Raw genomic sequence first — 19,144 nt, 5'->3', positions numbered from 1 at the left:
CAAAATAGGCAAAGGATCTGAACAGACATTTCTCCAAAGATGATAAACAAATGGCCGATAAGCATATGAAAAGGTGATTGTTCCACAATATTCATCATTAGGGAAATTTAAGTCAAACTTGCAATGAGGTACCACTTCACACCCACTAGAATGGCTACAATCAAATAGACAACAAGAAGAGTTGGTGAAGATATGGAGAAATTGGAACCCTCATACATGGTTGGTGAAGATGTAAAATGGGGCAGCATCTTCCGAAAAATGTGAAAGTCCCTCAAAGTTAAACAGAGAGTTATCATATAGCCAGTCAAATCCACTCCAAGCCTATATAAGTATACTGAAAACATAAGTTCACCCAAAAAATATATATGAATATTAATAGAAGTATGGTTCATAACAGCTAAAAAGTGAAACAACCGAAATGTCCACCTATGGATGAATGGACAAACAAAATGTGGTATACCAATACAATGGAATATTATTTGATCATAAAAAGGAATGAAGTTCTGATACATGATACAACATTATGCAGAAAACATTACACTAAGTAAAAGAAGCCAGACGCAAAAGGCCACATATTGTATGATTCCTTTACATGATAAATCCAAATGAGCAAATCCAGAGAGTAGATTAGTGGCTGGGGGAGGGAAAATGGAAAAATGCTAAAGGATATGAGGTTTCTTTTGGGGTGATGAAATGTTCTAAAATTTGGTAGTGGTGACAGTTGCACAACTGTGAATATACTAAAAACCCACTGAATTGTACATGTTAAATGGGTCAACTTTATATAAATTATATCTGAATAAAGTTATTTTTTAAAAACAAAGTTATAAAATGGGGATTAGTTAATAAATATAATCACAAGCATATAGGGGAGGGGCAAGATAGGGGTAGGGAATTAAGAGGTACAAACTACTATATATAAAATAAATAAGCTATAAGGATATATTGTACAACACAGGGAATATAGCCAATGTTTTATAATAACTATAAATGGAATATAACCTTTAAAAATTGTGAATCACTATATTGTACACCTGAAACTTATACAATATTGTACAGCAACTATACCTCAATTTAAAAATAATTTTTTAAAATGAAAAAAAAAAAGAAAAAAAAAACAGACTCTCTGGTAGTGGAAGGCTTAGAGTGGATCAGAGGGAATGAATATTTCTGTCCTAGAAGCCAGAGACCATTCATTTTTCCCAGGTAGAATACTCTCCACTGCAGGGTTTTTGTCATTAATCTCCTGACTACTTGTTGACCTGCTTCATGGGAACAGCTGCTTTTTCAGTAAGAAATGTAGTTCCTGGACATACTAACCTCCTGCCTTCCTCCCTACCCCACAATAACTTGTCTTGCTGTCCTTTGAAAAATAAATTAAATAAAATTTTTTAAAAATATCCTCTTCCCTTATTCTGCAGAACCTTGCTGTTCCCTTGGTTACCTCCCAGATCCACATGCCCTACAGACATTCCCATCCCTACTCCAACCTCACACTCCTGGTGGGATCAATGAGTTCTGCCACTTAGTGTTCCCTATGCGATAGCTGAGGCCTTAATTAAGAGAAAATCCATTAAAAATGATATCAAAAATTGAAGAAATAGCCCACAAAACAGGGGTATGAGGACTCTTTAATTGTAGATTCCAACCTTTGTCCTCCTAATTCCTACAAAGTAAACAAAACAGACAGGCAAATGTTGGCTCAGATTATGTTCTTATATAGAAGGATACAGAACTTACCACTCTCTTTTCCCTGAAATCAATGCCGACTGTCGTGATAAATTTGGAGTTAAATTTACCATCTGTGTACTGGTAAAGTACACTGGTCTTCCCTACTCCAGAGTCTCCCAGAGCTAAAAACTTGATGAGGTAATCATAGTCTCCATCAGACATAATGAAGAACTCAGTGGTTCACCTGAAAAATACAAACAAATATATATTTACCAAAAACCAATTAGAAAATATTAGAATCTTCCATGAATAAAATGACTTCCTTTAATATCCAGTTCATCAAGTACTTCTACGTAACACTTATGTGCCTAAGGGTTCTGTGAAGAGAGGATTAGACATTATTCACTATTCCAAGGACTTAATCATTTGCTAGATGAGATGCTACTGAACTTGTAAATAACTAACAGTTTAGGTTAAATTTATTGTGCATATTATAGTACTGTTAAGACAAAAATTCCAAGTGAGAATGAAAATCAAAAAGATAATGGTCACTAAGGCTTATACGCAGATCGTGTAGAACAAGAGTTGACAAAACAAAGAAAGAAAGGAGGAAGGAGAATGTTACAGGAATAACAATAATTCTTAGAGCGCAAGTGGTTCCAACTGCCCCTCCTTTTTCAAAGTCTCCTAGTGCTGCATCCTTGGCTTTTCTCTTTTTACGTGGACATTGAGGCAATTTCATTTATCCTATGCATTTTCACATGTGATTATCATTCCTTCAAAGATAATGTTAAGTTCACAAGTAAAACTTGGTTTGCACCTTCCTTACAAATTATTATTGTTACTACATATTAAATCAGATCTTTCTAGAATATCACTGCTCACTTGAGAACTGAGTTCCACCATGAAGGGCTCATTTATCTACATTTGCCTTGGTATTCTACAGGAAATGCTACCAATTCAGCTCTTCAGTATTGGTCTACCTTTGAGAAGAAATATTCTTGGTTTTACAGCAAGACCTAACCATGGTTACTTTTTATCCTTTGCAATCAGCAAATAGATTCAAACTATTCAAAATATCAGTCTGACTAGAAATATAGTCTGTCTCCAGGGAAGGCTTACTTCTTTTTATCCTCCCATTTCTAATACCGATAAACCCTCCTGAAAATCAGAAAAACAATCAGCTATTCCGTTACCACTGACAACTCTACCTGCCCATTCAACATACATATTCACCCATCCACATACACATCATATGCCCTACATTAGATGCTGCTGATTTTCCTCTCATTGTCCCCTTTTCACCCAGCCATCTCCTGCCCAGAAACTTTACCACAATTCTCAACGCTTCCTATAGGATTATTTCTACAGATCCATAAAATTCATAAAAGCTCAGGCAAGGACATTTATTGATTTTCAAGGTTGTCTCCCCCACCCTATCCTCAATTTGGTGACTCACCTTATGCTCAAAAATCCTGAATTCTGATCCCCAAGAGTTGCTGCAGTGACTTCCACAGAGTCCCTTAGTGCAGAGCTGTGGCCTCACATTCAGATATGGCTGGTCAGTCGACAAGGGCAAAGCCTCTACAAACATTTGGCATTCTATTTACACACTATAAGGAGTGACACTGTACAGATGATGGCTTTCCTATGTTATAGCTTCTGTACTCACAGGTGCAGGTTGCCAGTGTTAATGGTGTGTAACAGAATGCCTCTCCAGAAGATGACCACTTGGGTACAAATAAAGATTCTAGTATGTTTTATCACAGTATCTCACTTGGCTCCAAGTTATTCATAAATAAGAGCTAAGAATTGAAAAGTAGGTCCAGATAACATTGAATCATTTTTGGGGGGGGCTCCCCTCCAAATAAATGAGGAAGCAGAAAGCAACTCCAAATTCTGCAAGGAGAATGATGCAAGAAGTCGCTGTGGCTACCTTATTTCCTCTTTACTTTTATTTTGAAAAAAGTTGGTCATTTTTATAACTAGTTTCTGTATCATTTCAGGTACAGGAGAAAATGTCACCAATGGCATACTCTTCTAGAATTCTCTAAACCTACTTGAATGGAATTCAAAGACAGATGAACCTATCTCTGCTGCACCAAAATTTAATATGTTTAGTTATCATGGGAGAAGAATTACACAGGTAAGTCTACAAATGATCTTCATGGGTTTTGTCTTCTATTCGTGATGACAGCAATATATAACAGTTTGTTCCCAAACCAAACCATCATAAAGGAAGTGTTAACAAACAAAATACCACAACTGAAGGTATAGATACCACCATTGAAATTAATCATATTTTACACTCTTCAGACTGTACCTTTAGACAATTATCTGCCTTGCTGACCTGAAAATAAATGCTCAGACCTTCCATTTTCTGGGTTCAGTTTGCTAAAGAATGAAACAGTACCCAGAGAGTTTAACTCATTTGCACAGTCTAGAACATGTGTCTCCTAACTTCAAGTCCAATGTCCATTCTACCTCAAGCTTTGTGGCCATTACTCAAGTTTTTACAAATGGATGTTGGATTTAAAAGTGACCAGGTATGATATCATACAAGGTAGCCTAACAGGAAACACATGACTTCTGAAGTCAAGCAGGGCTGGATTGGATTCCGTATCACCCACATACTGGCTACTCAGATGTTTTTCAGTCTTGGATTTTCAGGTTTCCAGTCCATGAAAAAGAAGATAATGTACACTACTTCACACCATTGTTCTAAGGATTGAATGAGATACTCTTTGTGGAGTGCCCAGCACAATGCTTGGCATATGCTGGGTACTCAGTAAATGTTGGCTCACTCTCTTCTCGCCATTCTGGACAGATCAGACAGGCTCTGAAGACCTAGAACAATTTCTAAAATTGCCTCTGGGCAGCTCAAAACATGTATTTCTGGCACAAAAGATTGCTGACTGGCTCAGAGTAGTTTACCGAGTCAGCAAACATCACCTTCTTTCTTGGCTGGTTCAAACCATTTTCAATTAATTTTAAGTAGATATGTCAATTTCAAAAGAGTTATGACCAGCTTAAGAACAGGTTTAAATTGTATAAAACACTCTGATCCATACTAAAAAATTCATACTTGTTCAAAAGGATCTCAATGATTCATTCTGGTTCAGAGTGAAAAAGTTAAGTTCAAAGACATTCTACCTACAAAACCATTTCTGATTGATCTAAAGCCACTTTGGCTAAAACCACATGTATCTAAGGAAAATCATTTAGGTCTGGTTTTAAGAGCTCAAATTGCTTCACACTGGTTTTAGCTAGCTCACATAAGCTCTGACCTGGACAAGCAGGTTCTGACTGGCTCACCTAAGGTTTGATTGGTTCAGAGCATATTTTACTGAATCAAGCTAGTGCTGACCAATTAAATCTATCTCCAACTGGGTCATAGTTGCTCTAATTTTATCAGACTGCTTGTAACTAGTTCAAGGTAAAAACTGGCTCAAAACAGTCCAAGTTGACTGATCAGATGTTTAAACAGTTCAAGACTAAAAATGTAAAATGATACTCAGAAGCACCAAAAGCAATGGTTTGGTGCTTTAAACTTACACCAAATCAACAAACTTAAAATTTTACTTAGAAGTATCCCAACTGTAGACAATCTGTGCTCAAATATTTATCTCCACCACAGTATAGTCTCTTTCTACACTTGAACAGCTTGTACGTGTTGGAGTACAGTAAACAGGTTGGGAGAAGGGATACTGGCAGAGGAGAATACGATAAACAACAGGGAAAGGTATGATGAGTGACACAGCCTTCCTTGGTTGAGAACTCACCTCCTGCCTTATCTCAAGGACCTGGCAGCAAAACACTGATCTGTGATCCAACAATAAAATAGAGATTTCAGCTGGGGGGAACCTTTAGCAAATTGGGATGCTATTTAGAGTTTGCCCTAAGTTGGTCACAATGACCAGGCTGGTCTGGGTTAACAGAGACCAGAATTCTAAAGAGTAAGGAAGCTGCTAGGAAATAAAAGTATTCAGGGAACAGGCAGATCTTCAAATTGTTGACAGAGATTTTTCAGGGTATTGGTGGTGACAGGTTCCTTATCTGAGCTTACAGTCAGTTAGTCAAAGCCTACAGTTAATGGAATCATTCCATCTTTCAGGAGAAAATAATTCTAGTCCATAGCAGACTACAATCCCAAACCCATCCTGCAGTCCTATATGTGGTTGTCTCACCACCGCTTACCACCACGAGGTAAAGACAACTAAATGTTAAGTTTCAGCTTCTGGTAGGTCTTCACGTAGAACCATCTTCATATTATTAAAAATTATTTTGGGTACTTCCCTGGCGGTCCAGTGGTTGAGACTTCGTCTTCCAATGCAGGGCGTGAGGGTTTGATCCCTGTCAGAGAACTTAGATCCCACATGCCTCAGGGCCAAAAGACCAAAACATAAAACAGAAGCAATATTGTAAAAAATTCAATAAAGACTTTAAAAATGATCCACATTAAAAAGAAGAAAATCAGGGCTTCCCTGGTGGCACAGTGGTTAAGAATCCGCCTGCCAATGCAGGGGACACGGGTTCGAGCCCTGGCCGTGGAAGATCCCACATGCTGCGGAGCAACTAAGCCTGTGCACCACAACTACTGAGCCTCTGCTCTAGAGCCCACAAGCCACAACTACTGAAGCCCGCATGCCTACAGCCTGTGCTCTTCAACAAGAGAAGCCACCGCAATGAGAAGCCTGCGCACAGCAACAAAGAGTAGCCCCCGTTCGCCGCAACCAGAGAAAGCCCGCGCACAGCAACGAAGACCCAACACAGCCAAAAATAAAAATAAAAAATAAATAAATTTATTTTTAAAAAAAAGAAAAAAAAATTTTTTTAAAGAGTATAAACATTTTTTTAAAAATTTTTAATTAAAAATAATAAAAATTATTTTTGCTTTTTATTTTTGTTACTCAAGTCCTGAGTGGTGTTTCTGGAACCTGTTCTTCAGGAAAAAAAAATACTCCACTCCCCAATTATGGAAATAACAAATTATTTTTATGTTGGCATTTTAGAGCAGACAGGGAAACGGTAAAAATACACAATGCAGAATTTGGGGCACCCAAACAACATTTTGTGCACACAATTTCCAGCAAGCACTTCAGCCTACTGATGCTTGGGAAGCTAGTTCATCAAGGCCTCCCAATTGCACTGCTCTTGCTAAAAATAAGTAAGATGCCCACATGTCAGGCACTTTACATGCATTAGTGTAACAGCCCTCATCACAGCCCTAAAGGCAGGTGATACATACATCACACACACTTCCTCCCTCGGAAGAATCTCGGTGCCAGTCTATCATGAATGCCACAATGAAAGGATGAGGAAGTGGGTCTTGGGCAGTCTCTCCACATATTAACATGGGCTCAATTCCAATGAATTGTTGAGAGACATAAAAAAAGTGGAAGTTAAGAGCAAGGACTCTAGAGTTGAATCACCTGGCTATGAATCCAGTCATGTCACTTTAGAAAATTTAATGTCTTTTGCCTTGGGATCCCCATCTTAACAATGGGAATGATAACCTATTTTATTAATACTATCATGTATCTGCTTTCTTAACTTCTTTAAAAGTGGGGTGCATCTTATATTTCACAGTCTTACGACCCATGACATCTTGCAATTGTTATTAAATAAGGTGGCACTGGAAATACAGTTGTGTGAAACCTTTCATTAGCAACTTCTAAGCAAAATCAAGAATGCAGCATCAACACATTTTAGATGCGATGGCGCACAACAGTAAACCTATCTCAGAGGGCTGTTGTGAGGATTGAGTATACATATAAAGTTTAGTTTAGAACAGTGCCTGGCATGCAGTAAGTCCTGTAATAAGTATTAACTGCATTTAGCATCGTCAAGCAGTCTAGCTCCGAAGGGTCAATACGAAGGCAATAATCTTTCTTAGAAATGAAGAAAGAACTGAATCCCTAATCGAAAAATAAGATTAAAAAAAAAAAGATTCTACGGAGATGTAATGGCCTATATGGGAAAAGAATCTTAAAAAAAAAAGAGTAGATATATGTATATGTATAACTGATTCACTTTGCTATACACCTGAAACTAATACAACATTGTAAATCAACTGTATTCCAATAAAAATGTAAAAAATAAAATAAAATAAAATAAATTTTATCAAAAAAAGAATCTATGGAGAGCACTTGAACCTAAGGTCACTTCTTTAAACACTGTACCTCCTGGAGGAAGTAGCATCTAAATACCTCAAGGAAATGTCTTCTAAAAAGTCAAGAATGCCCTCAATTTGAAACAGGCAAAAGATTTTCTTATTCATCTCACATCTATCTCTCCTCCTTACACAAATATTTTTTCAAAGTGATCTACACCCTCACTCTCAACAGATTAACAACAGAAAGCAAGGAACACCTACTTCCTCAACATGTACCATGTGGTGATAATTGCCTGGTGAGAGAAAGTCAATGATCTTCTTCCTTATTTAAAAAATAAAATATATTTTAATTGCTTTTCAGGAAATAAGATAGAAGAAATTGATTTTAGTTAAGTGCAAAGGGGAAAGCTCTCTCTCTCTCTCTCTCTCTCTCTCTCACACACACACACATGCACACGCACACACACACACACATACACACACACTATAGCCCAAATTCTCCATGAAACTTCCTATTAAATTCAGTCGTAGATTCCAGCCTTACGATCCCCAATCACTAGGCAGAATCATTCAAAATCTACTCCAGATAAGCCAGTTTTTAAAAGCCCAATTTTCCCTCTATCAACCACATTTAATACAGAGAGTAAAAAAGCAGGGAGGGATAATATTACCTGAACAACTACTATGTGTCACGAATGGTAGTAGACATGGATCTATTTTATCATCCTTAAGCGGAACTTAATGTCTGGGTAAGACATAAAGAGAACGTTGTTTTCTTACTGTGGTGGCCAGTAGGCTTGGGTTCAAATTCTGGACTCTTCTTGGTGTGACCTGGTCCAAGTTCTTCAAACTAAGTCTCCTCTCTTTCAACTACAAAGTGGAGATAACATTACTAACCTCACTGGGTTACTTTAAGGATGAAGTGACACAATCCACAGAAAGTTTTAGTGCATTGCTTGGTTTGTGTTAAGTGTTCAATAACTGAAACTTCTTTTTAGCAATACTATTACTAACGTATAGCCTCATCAAGTTCTTATTAGGCAAGGCATGTAATTTTATAACCTATTCTTAATGTAACCAGTACCTGAACCTTTAGAAAAAATAGAGAAAGAAAGTCAATTTAGGTGCAATCATTTATGAGGTCTCTATCACAAAAGCTACCGTGGCATTCCAATCTAACAATGAGTTTTAACTGGGTGATTTTTGGCAATTTCAGAGCTAGAGTGTTCATCATAAAAGCATTTTATAATGGGGAATTCCCTGGTGGCCCAGTGATTAAGTCTCCTCGTGCTTCCATTGCAGGGGGCCTCGGTTCGATCCCTGGTCGGGGAACTAAGATCTCACAAGCCGCGAGGAAAAACCAAAAAAAAAAAAAAAAAAAAGCAGCAGCATTTTATAATGTACCAAGATATGAGTAGGGGCAACTTGTGTTTACAGGATGAGCCCTGGCTACAACTGTCTTAGATCACTGTAATTGCTATACCCTGAAGTGAAATACATTCACTTTCACTGCAAAGGCAAGATGTGTACTGCCCAAGAGTGGGGCTCCCCATTTCCACAAAAGGAGATAGCCTCTGCCCTCTATGCACAAGACCTTCCTCTTCTCAATTTCTGATCTAGTGTGATAGGTTTCTGCCCTCCTGAATAGGTTGACATAGAATAGATGAAATGATAAACAAAGAGCTTATCTTGTTTGTGCAAAGATCTTAGGTAGAGAGAAGTAAGTAGAAATGTAATGGCTTTGAAGAATAGACAGAAATTGGAATCTGTTTCATAGTAATATAATAGATCCACCCTTAACACTGAGAAGAGAGGTACATAGCTAAAAATTGACAATCTAAATTTACATACAATTTGGCTTAATATTTATAAATGTGCCTGTTACACAGGAATATTCCATTTTCCCCAGTTACACAAAGTGAAAAGACTAAATTATAGTATTCGATGATATTCCAACATAGCAAGTTATTCAGAGAAAAAATAAAATCATCTACAAACACTGTTGAATTAAATATACATTCCCAAATACTGCCAGGACATCCAAATATATCATTTGTAAAAGCATCCTTCAGCCATTTGCAATTCCTTATGAGTATTAAAGAGAAAGACGAGAACAAAGAAAAAATAAGCAGTCTCAATCCAGGAGTTGACCTACTATTTCTGAAATGTTACCATCACCTCAGTAGGTGACTAACATAAGCCAGTAGTCAAATAATACAAGCAACTACACATTAAGAAAGAAGGGGGCACTGGAATGATTCTTGAAAGTAGAAAATGTTCTTCTGGAAGACCACTGTCAACGACTCAAATGAGATACTGGCTTTTTTGTTTTTTTAAGATATGGAGATCATCGATTCATTTATTCAAAAGACATTATTTGCTGCCCACGCCTCTTTTACAATCAGAATATAACTGTTTACAGAAATTTATGGAAAGTAAATACTGGGTGTTATTTACTTACAGTTTGTGACAAGTACATCTTATTTTATAGACACACGGTAATAGGAATAAAGGCGTACTACAGAATCTGTCCTTTGTAAAATATAGACAATACAGTGGCAATAGGAGTGGCTGTTTGGTTTGCTGAGTAATATCTCAAATAAGGTGAAAGTAGCCCCATAATGGCCACAACCACATGTCCCTGCAATGGAATGTCCCACCCATGGCTAAATGTGTTTCCTAATGACACCATGAAGCAGGAAATTCTTGGAGAATTCTTGGAATTCTCCAAGAATTCCACAGAAGTGCAAAACCTGTAAAGTCTACTCCCACTCAGTGGTTGCTTTTTGTGAGCACATAGAAAACAGTAAGACATAGGTGTTGGAGTCAGGGTCTCCTCAATTCAAACAGGGGACCACCACCTACCGGTGTAAAGTGAGTAGCCAAATGCATGATGGAGATCAATATATCGTAGCTGTTCTTATGACTAAGAGAGATTAAGGTTTGAACACTGACCTTATGGCATCAAGACTGGTGCTTTTTCCACTATTCCTTAAGAGGGACACTGAACCTAATAAATCTCCTAAAGAATGGAGTAAAACTGTTTTCCGAAAATGGAAAAGGAGGAGCGACCTAAGCCACCTGGAAGGTAGCTGCAAGACCAACTGATTCATAGAGGGAATTCTGCTGTTAAGTTCTGAAGAGGCAGAAGTGAAGAGCCTTTGGCTGTGTCAGAGTGATGCCAAACTCCTGGGCCCAAGACTCAAAGGTGGAAATATTAGGAGTGACTGTGCTGCTACCGTGGCCAGGACCGGAAGGATTACAAATCAAGTAGCACTCAAAGGACTTGAAATTGAAAAGTGCACTTCCATGAATTGGGAGATTGGGATTGACATGTATACACTGATGTGTATAAAATGGATGACTAATAAGAACCTGCTGTATAAAAAAATAAAGTAAAATTCAAAAAAAAGGAAAAAAAAAAGTGCATTTCCAAGGTTGCAAAACACAGAACACCTTTCCATTTATGACCTAGAAATGGAGTCAGGGATTCTTGCCAAGCCTGGTCCTCCCGGAATATGCGAGGGTTGTAAGGCCTCCGACCAACACAACCTAGCTGCCCTCTTGCATCTCACCTGCCTCAAAGTTTTTCATGTGCTGCAACACAGGAAAGATGTTGATTTGTCAGAGGAAATGCACCAAATCAAGAAGAGAATCACTTCACTTTGTGATGGAGCAATGATGCTTCTTTCATTCCAAGAAAAATTTTAGGATGGAAAAATAATTGTGAATTAAAAGAATCAAGACCTGTTGAGGATGACTGTCCAAGTAATAAAAACAATTAGATTAATATCCCTGAGTTGGCAGTAGCTGGGGAGGAGAGGGATTCCTTTATCATTGCCTTTTTTAAAAACTAGAATGAGTGCTCTATATTTATTCACCCCGTACAGACACTGTGTCCAGAATATACCACCACCCTGCCTTTCCAGACCCAATCATTTGCATACCAGGATATTATTTTCACTGTTGTTTTGTAAGGGTGACTTCTACAGTGTACTGTAACCATTTCCCTGACTTCTTAAACAAAGGGCATAGACCATACCTCAACTTTTCTGTGATGAGATACTGTAACTGTATACTTGCAGAAACTGTAAACGGTGAGGGCTCCTATCCCACACACCCTACTCTGAAGGCTAAGATGAAGCATCAGTTTGGCACACAGATACTTACAAAGGCCACTAAGATGCACCAGACAGGGCTTCACCTCTCCCTCGTCCTGCCTACACCACAGCCTCACCCGCGCTGACCACACCAGGGCACAGCTGTTCTCCACCCCCAGGGATATGCTTCTCAGGTGCAGTCTGGCTTATGAAAGCACACAGGATTCCATCTCTTCACAGCTAGTTTTCTTTCTTTTTTTTTTTTTTTAATAAATTTATTTATTTGTTTGTTTTTATTTTTGGCTGTGTCGGGTCTTTGTTGCTGCACACGGGCTTTCTCTAGTTGCGGCAAGTGGGGACTACTCTTCGTTGCGGTGCACGGGCTTCTCATTGTGGTGGCTTCTCTTGTTGTGGAGCACAGGCTCTAGGCACGCGGGCTTCAGTAGCTGTGGCACGAAGGCTCTAGAGCACAGGCTCAGTAGTTGTGGCGCACAGGCTTAGTTGCTCCACGGCACGTGGGATCTTCCCGGACCAGGGCTCGAACCCTTGTCCCTTGCATTGGCAGGCAGATTCTTAACCACTGCACCACCAGGGAAGCCCCATGCACAGCTGGTTTTCTTTCCCATAGTCTCCTATCCACCCTACAGCACCCCCATGTTGGGTTCTAACAGTCCCACTTCTATCCATTATCCTGAGCCTCTCTACTCTTCCTTGTCCCTCATCTCCACGTACTCTTCCCAAACTCCAGTTTGTGTGTGCAAAAACTGACCTCACACCAACAACACCAGTCCATGAATACTGGTGCTTTCCTTGTAACAGTGAGCTGCTATATCAATTTCAAGGTACTGGACTCTCCTCCATAAGCTCATTTGCTACTCTGTCTTCAGGGACTTCTGCTTTTCCAATAAGGAAAATTTTCCCCCAGCTAAGTCTGGGAACAGAGCCATTTCAGAAACCCAAGTGCTTCTCCACTGTGCCAGTTTGGGGCTTACCATATACTGATGAAAAGGCAGCATACTGACACAAGTTAATCATGAGTTTAAAAAACTAGTGTCTGAGGACTAGTGTCTGGTGGCGCAGTGGTTAGGAATCCACCTGCCAATGCAGGGGACACGGGTTCGAACCCTGGTCTGGGAAGATCCCACATGATGCGGAGCAACTAAGCCTGTGCACCACAACTACTGAGCCTGTGCTCTAGAGCCCACAAGCCACAACTACTGAAGCCCGCATGCCTAGAGCCTGTGCTCTTCAACAAGAGAAGCCACCGCAATGAGAAGCATGCGCACCGCAACGAAGAGTAACCCCCGCTTGCTGCAACTAGAGAAAGCCCGTGTGCAGCAACGAAGACCCAACGCAGACAAAAATAAATAAAAAACAAATAAATTTATTTAAAAAAACTAGTGTCTGTAAATATTCTACCATGTGTTAACTTAGTTCTTTTAAAAACAGTAAAATAGGCTCAGAAAAATCAAACTGTTTCCTGATGTTTTAGCACCACGAAACAACAGTACTAGGATTCTTAGCCTCTCTCGTTTGGTGTCAATAAGCTCTAAACAGCCAGCTATAGGTCTTCCTGGTCCTCGATCAGGTCCACTCTCTCCATTTAATATACTTACAATACATGTTTAACTGCTCCCTAAATATCATATTCTTTAATAGCTGAATCAAAAGGAAAGAAGAGAAACTCACCCGTGGTGCAGGTCCAATCTGATATACTTCCTATTGATTCTTGCCCCGTTCCACCTATGCAGTAGGCAGCCTTAGCAGGGACTGTTTGCATTTCTATCAACAGCTGTTTATAGACAAGGGCGTGCCTTGGGTTTACTTATGCAAAAGAGGACTGAGGTACTTGCAGCCATCCAGCCTATTTCTAAATCAGTCTGTCAGATCACAGTTGGCTTTTTTGCGATTGTTGTTGTTTTTTCTAATTTTATTACCTTTGAATCAGTAAATGCTGCCTAATATCAAATTTGGGGGGATTTGTTAAGTTTTACGAATGTCCCCTGGTTGCGTAAAAAGGATCTGTATTCCCTGTTTGTTGTATGCAGAATTACGTATGTACTAGTTCAAGCTAGTTAGTTGTATTTTTCAATCTGATATATCCTTGTTTATGTTTTCCTACTTCACCTGTTAGGTTCCGGGAAAAATATTGGATCGTATTTATTTTTAGAAAATAAGCACAAGACAATGTCTTAAATGAGATGAATATAACACATCATAAAAGAATAAGGCACTGCAGTTCTTATTAGAGAGGCCTCAAGTCTGTGGAACTCTGGGACCCACTGAGGTTCTTTAGGAGTCTATAAACTTTTATTCAAATGTCCTTTTTCTCTTTATTGTTATTTTTTTTAACTGGAATAAAAACTTACAGTCAAATGAGTTATATACCACATTTAGAGACCTCCAAATTGTTCACTTACTGCCTGGCTAAGTTATTTGCTTCTGCCTTTAGTGCATACATATTATTTGGAATTCTTATAAATGTGTCATTAATTGAGAAGGCTATAATTTGCACTAGGCTTTTGTCATTCTCTTTCCTTTTTAAAAAAAATTTGGAGTGGATTCACATGTCCACTCTTGTGAGAATATTTAAGGAAGCATATGTGAGCCACACTCAGTAAATGACAGCAAGGTTCAGGCACATCTGTTCAGCACACGTTGGCTTTTCTCCAGTTAGGACAGTCAATTGAGCAATAAGGAATGAACACAGTATGCTGCATCCTAACATTTTATTATAGAGCACTGCAGAGATGATTTTATGTTTGGGGAGCTTCTTATCTGACTTAGAGCTACGCTAAGCTTGGGTTACTTCTTGTTCATAGCAGATCAATGTTTTCACAGCCAGCTGAATACTCTTGCATAGCGTCTCAGAAAAGCTACATAATGTCACTGCAGCAAATCTTTCGCTCCCTCAGAAAGCTGCTCTGGTCCAGCTGGTTGCAAACTTTCTTTAGCAATATTCTTCAAATGAAATCTTACCTGGCACTTTAACATATAAAACAGGTGAAAGTAGAACCACTCTGGTAAAGGAAGTGAAGGTAAGACCCCACCTCCAAGGCCTGTGGACCCAACAAAGTCCTAACAAGTGCTCCATTGTACACATGTGGAAAATCAATGTGGAAAGCTCGACCTCAAATGGCTCTGAATCATCTCGTTTACCTTCAACTTTGTACCCAACACTTCCTGTCTGCCTGAACACCTCAAACTGACACCTCATTACAAGGTATGCTACACTTTTTTATTCAGCATCTCCTAAAAATGCCATCTCTCAAATCTTGTCCCCTTACCACAACCTTAGGACTCTTCTTATCTGGGATTGAAAATCTGGAATGTATTGGGTGACCCTGTTAAGAATTCCAAGAAGGGCTACCTGGAGCTTCACAGAATAAGTCTGTAGGAAAGGACAATGATCATTGGGTCAACCAAAGGGAAAGAAGAGCTCTGGATCTAAGGCTGAACAGTCCAGGGAAAAATCTAGACCAAACTGGCTAGAAGTGAAGCAAGGGGCAGCATCCCCCTTGGGGCAGAAAACCAGTGTCCTTGAAAAAGGGAACCACTGGGAGGATGTTTATAACCAGCTACACTGGTGATCTTTTCCCAAAGGGCATTATAAAACATAGCCATGTCAGCCTCAATGGACTCAACAACCTATGCTTGGGCGGAACCCTCAAAAGTCAAGATATGCTTTGAAGACCACAATGAAATGTTGATATAGCAAACTTAAAATAACTGAGAATATATTATTTTGTGCTACGTCAGAAGCCACTTTGTACTAAAGTACAGCACAGGATAACACAAAGCAGCGTAAATTTAAAAAAAATACTGATGGGAGAAAAACTTAAAATTCTCTCCACTAACTTGACTTTTTTCTATAAATTCAAAAGAAATTGCTAGTATTGTATTTTCTCCACAGAACCCCTTGTTCCAGCTAATGGCTATGCATGAGGAATGCTTCATATGAAAGGACTGCTACTGGGACTTCCCTGGTGGCACAGTGGTTAAGAATCCGCCTGCCAATGCAGGGGACACCGGTTCGAGCCCTGGTCCAGGAAGGTCCCATGTGCCGCAGAGCAACTAAGCCCTTGCACCACAACTACTGAGCCTGCGCTCTAGAGCCCGCAAGCCACAACTACTGAGCCCGCGTGCTGCAACTACTGAAGCCCACGCGCCTAGAGCCCGTGCTCCACGACAGTAGAAGCCACCGCAATGAGAAACCTGCGCATCACAATGAAGAGTAGCCCCCGCTCACCGCAACTGGAGAAAGCCCACACACAGCAACAAAGACCCAACGCAGCCAATAAATAAATAAATAAATTTAATTAAAAAAAAAAAAAAAAAGACTGCTACTTAGAACCATTAGAAAGTTCCAGGGAAGGAGGAAAGGGCATGGGGAAGATGGGAGCAGAGCAATCCCTAGTGTTCCCTACCAGAGCAGGCAACCTCATATGAAGATGGCATAGAACCAACTTCAGGCCAGAAGGGGGAGATACAAATGGAGGTCCCAGACAGGTGGACAAAGTCACATCAAAGTCAAACACCAAAAAAGTAAGGAGCAGATCAAAAAGGGGAGAGATGGTTTGTGGATTTGAGGAATTCAGGAGGACAGCTAGCCATACAGACTGGGAAGACCACTTGCTCATCAGAGCCAGTAGGAACAACACCTAGAAAAGACCCAGGTAGTTGTTACTTTATCAAAAGCCAGAGAGATTCTTCCCTTCTAAGTCAGGGCAATTTATTCCATCTACTTGCTCTCCCCTGCTTAACCCATCCAATTTCAAAGGCTCCCTAATCAACCCAAACAGGTTCATTCACTAAGTGTCCTCCTGCTGCCCTGGGCAAATGGAAAAGTCAAGCATCCAGGTTAGAACTTGGTTCCCAAAGCCATACCTGTCTTTGTCATCAGCCAAGCCTGGGATAAGGACACCTATGGGAACCAAGCTCCTATTTTCTTTTTTTTTTGGATGGGTAAGAAGTGGATTTATTTAGAGAGAAGCACACTCCACAGACAGAGTGTGGGTGGACCATCTCAGAAGGGGAGAAAGGCCCAAGCTCCTATTTTCTGAATGCACCTATGAGAAAGCTATTTGAAGGCAGGGGACTAAGAATATAGGGACCAAAGTCAGTAAGCAAGATGGCCACTCAGAAAGAATCTACAGGGCCTTGTTAAAAAAGAGTGAATAAAGAAACCTCAACATAGATTTGCTAACATAAAATAAAGAGTCTGTGTTAGCAAGGAAACTATGAGTCTGCAAGAGAACAAGCTTCTATTAGCAAACTGGACATTTACCACATACATTTTAGTGCAAGAGGTTTTACATTTTGTTAAGATGCAAAATGTTTATTAACTCAGGAGATGCAGTGTGATTTTCCAAACCAAAATCTGGAGCATGAGCTCTGTCAGTGGATTTTCATGACCGTTTTGGGAAAAAGGCAGAATCGGGAATCTAGTTTAGTTATCAAAGTACTGGAATTTCTAAAGCACCTCACTAATTTATAGGGCAAATACACATAAAAAAAAGTGAAATGAAGCAGTATCAGAAAAGCCATGGAGTTGGCTATCACAACACACCTCTGGGCACAGAGGACACGTGCAATCATTTGAGTTCCCTTCACTTCTGACCATCAGGGCTCAGGACTGAGACCCTACTGATCGCCGTAGTAGAGAAAGGGGAAGAGAAGTTGTTTCAATGGCAACATCCTCACCTACTTACGTTCCTTTTCTCACAGTCTCAGTAATTAACAGTATGATCATGAACTAAGCCAAAAGTTTCTCTACCCATTCCACTCTCACCCTGGAAACCAGTCCTCCTAGGCCACATCATGTTCTGGATATTCCTTTAACCAATGTTTTCTCAATATGTATGAGTGCTTTATCTTCGTTAACTTGGACGGGTATTACACTACTTCTGAGTACTCCTCTCCCATTCCGCAGCTCCCCAGTAAACTTGCGTATTGCCTGGACTGTTCTTCTTGTGTGTCGCTTCCCCTCCACACCTCACCGCTGGACTTAAAACAGGCCAGCTGCCACTCAACTGCTAATCGTGTCTACCATCTGGCTTTCTCTGACAGCCTTTTCCTTCCTCTGTTTCCCTCTGTTCCCTGCTGATTTCATTCAGGAATGACTCATAGAGTGTCTTGGAGCTCCACTGATAGCTGCTCTTTTTTTTTTTTTTTAATAAGTTTATTTATTTATTTATTTTTGGCTGTGTTGGGTCTTCGTTGCTGCGCGCAGGCTTTCTCTAGTTGTGGCAAGCAGGGGCTACTCTTCATTGCAGTGCATGGGTTCCTCATTGCAGTGTCCTCTCTTTGTTGCAGAGCACGGGCGATAGGCACATGGGCTTCAGTAGTTGTGGCACGAGGGCTCAGTAGTTGTGGCTCATGGGCTCCAGAGCGCAGGCTCAGTAGTTGTGGCGCACGGGCTTAGTCACTCTGTGGCATGTGGGATCTTCCCGGACCAGGGTTCGAACCTGTGTCCCCTGCATTGGCAGGCAGATTCTTAGCCACTGAGCCACCAAGGAAGTCCCTAGCTGCTCTTTTTTGGTAAATTAATTTATACTGGCATTCAACTCAACAGTATTTGATAAGCAGTTTCTATGTGCCCAGTACTGTGTTGGTAACTACAAATGGCACAAAAGAAATATGCGAACCCTCAAGAACTTGGTAATTGGGATGAGCAAATAAAATGAACTCACTTCCAACAAAGGACAAATAAGACAAGATAATCAGGAAGCAAAATGTCACCCAGCCCAGGATATCAAAAGTGAAATGGGCTTGAAGTCAGAACACCTGGATTCTGCGACTTACTTCCTAGCTGTGTGATCTCGGGCAAGTCATGTAACCTCTCCCAGCCTGTTTCCTCAATATGGGAGTATTTATCTAGCAAGATCACTGGGAGGATTAAAGACCCCAAGAGGTCAGAAACAGGGCACAATCTGACCAAGGCTTCAAACAGAAACCAGGGCCTTAGCTGAACACCTTCAAAGCCGGAAAGGATTTAGCTCAGTGGTGAGGAGTAGGAAAGATGGCATGTTTGGTGCAAGAGCATGTTTTGACTGCAATTTAACAATTATTGAGAAGCCCTGTTAACTACTTCAAAGGCTACGAATGTAAATACGATACAGTTCTTTCCCTCAAAATTTACAGTCAGAGAAACATAAGACAAATCCACAAATAACTATAAAACTGGCTATAAATTCAAAGGAATGCTTATGAGGCAATGTGGCAAGCTGAAGAGGGCTGGACAATGAACCTGTCAGTG

At 40.0% G+C, this 19,144-nt stretch overlaps 1 protein-coding gene across 9 annotated transcripts in view; it reads right to left on the bottom strand.

The window, feature by feature from the left end:
• Positions 1-19,144, bottom strand: part of RAB27A (RAB27A, member RAS oncogene family) — a 72,590-nt gene that overhangs the window by 25,156 nt on the left and 28,290 nt on the right. For 7 of the 9 annotated variants that reach the window (XM_036844724.1, XM_036844715.1, XM_036844714.1 and 4 more), the window contains one exon: positions 1,741-1,915. In XM_036844724.1, coding sequence (XP_036700619.1) covers positions 1,741-1,893 — 153 coding nt within the window. In that variant the 5' untranslated portion in view covers positions 1,894-1,915. Of the gene's footprint in view, positions 1-1,740; positions 1,916-8,457; positions 8,480-8,566; positions 8,589-19,144 lie in introns of those variants that run through there. The other 2 variants (XM_036844717.1, XM_036844723.1) reach the window with 2 other exon arrangements.

This window comes from Balaenoptera musculus, chromosome 2 (assembly GCF_009873245.2).
Source record: "Balaenoptera musculus isolate JJ_BM4_2016_0621 chromosome 2, mBalMus1.pri.v3, whole genome shotgun sequence".
Taxonomy (NCBI): domain Eukaryota; kingdom Metazoa; phylum Chordata; class Mammalia; order Artiodactyla; family Balaenopteridae; genus Balaenoptera; species Balaenoptera musculus.
This window is presented reverse-complemented; position numbering and strand designations above follow the sequence as displayed.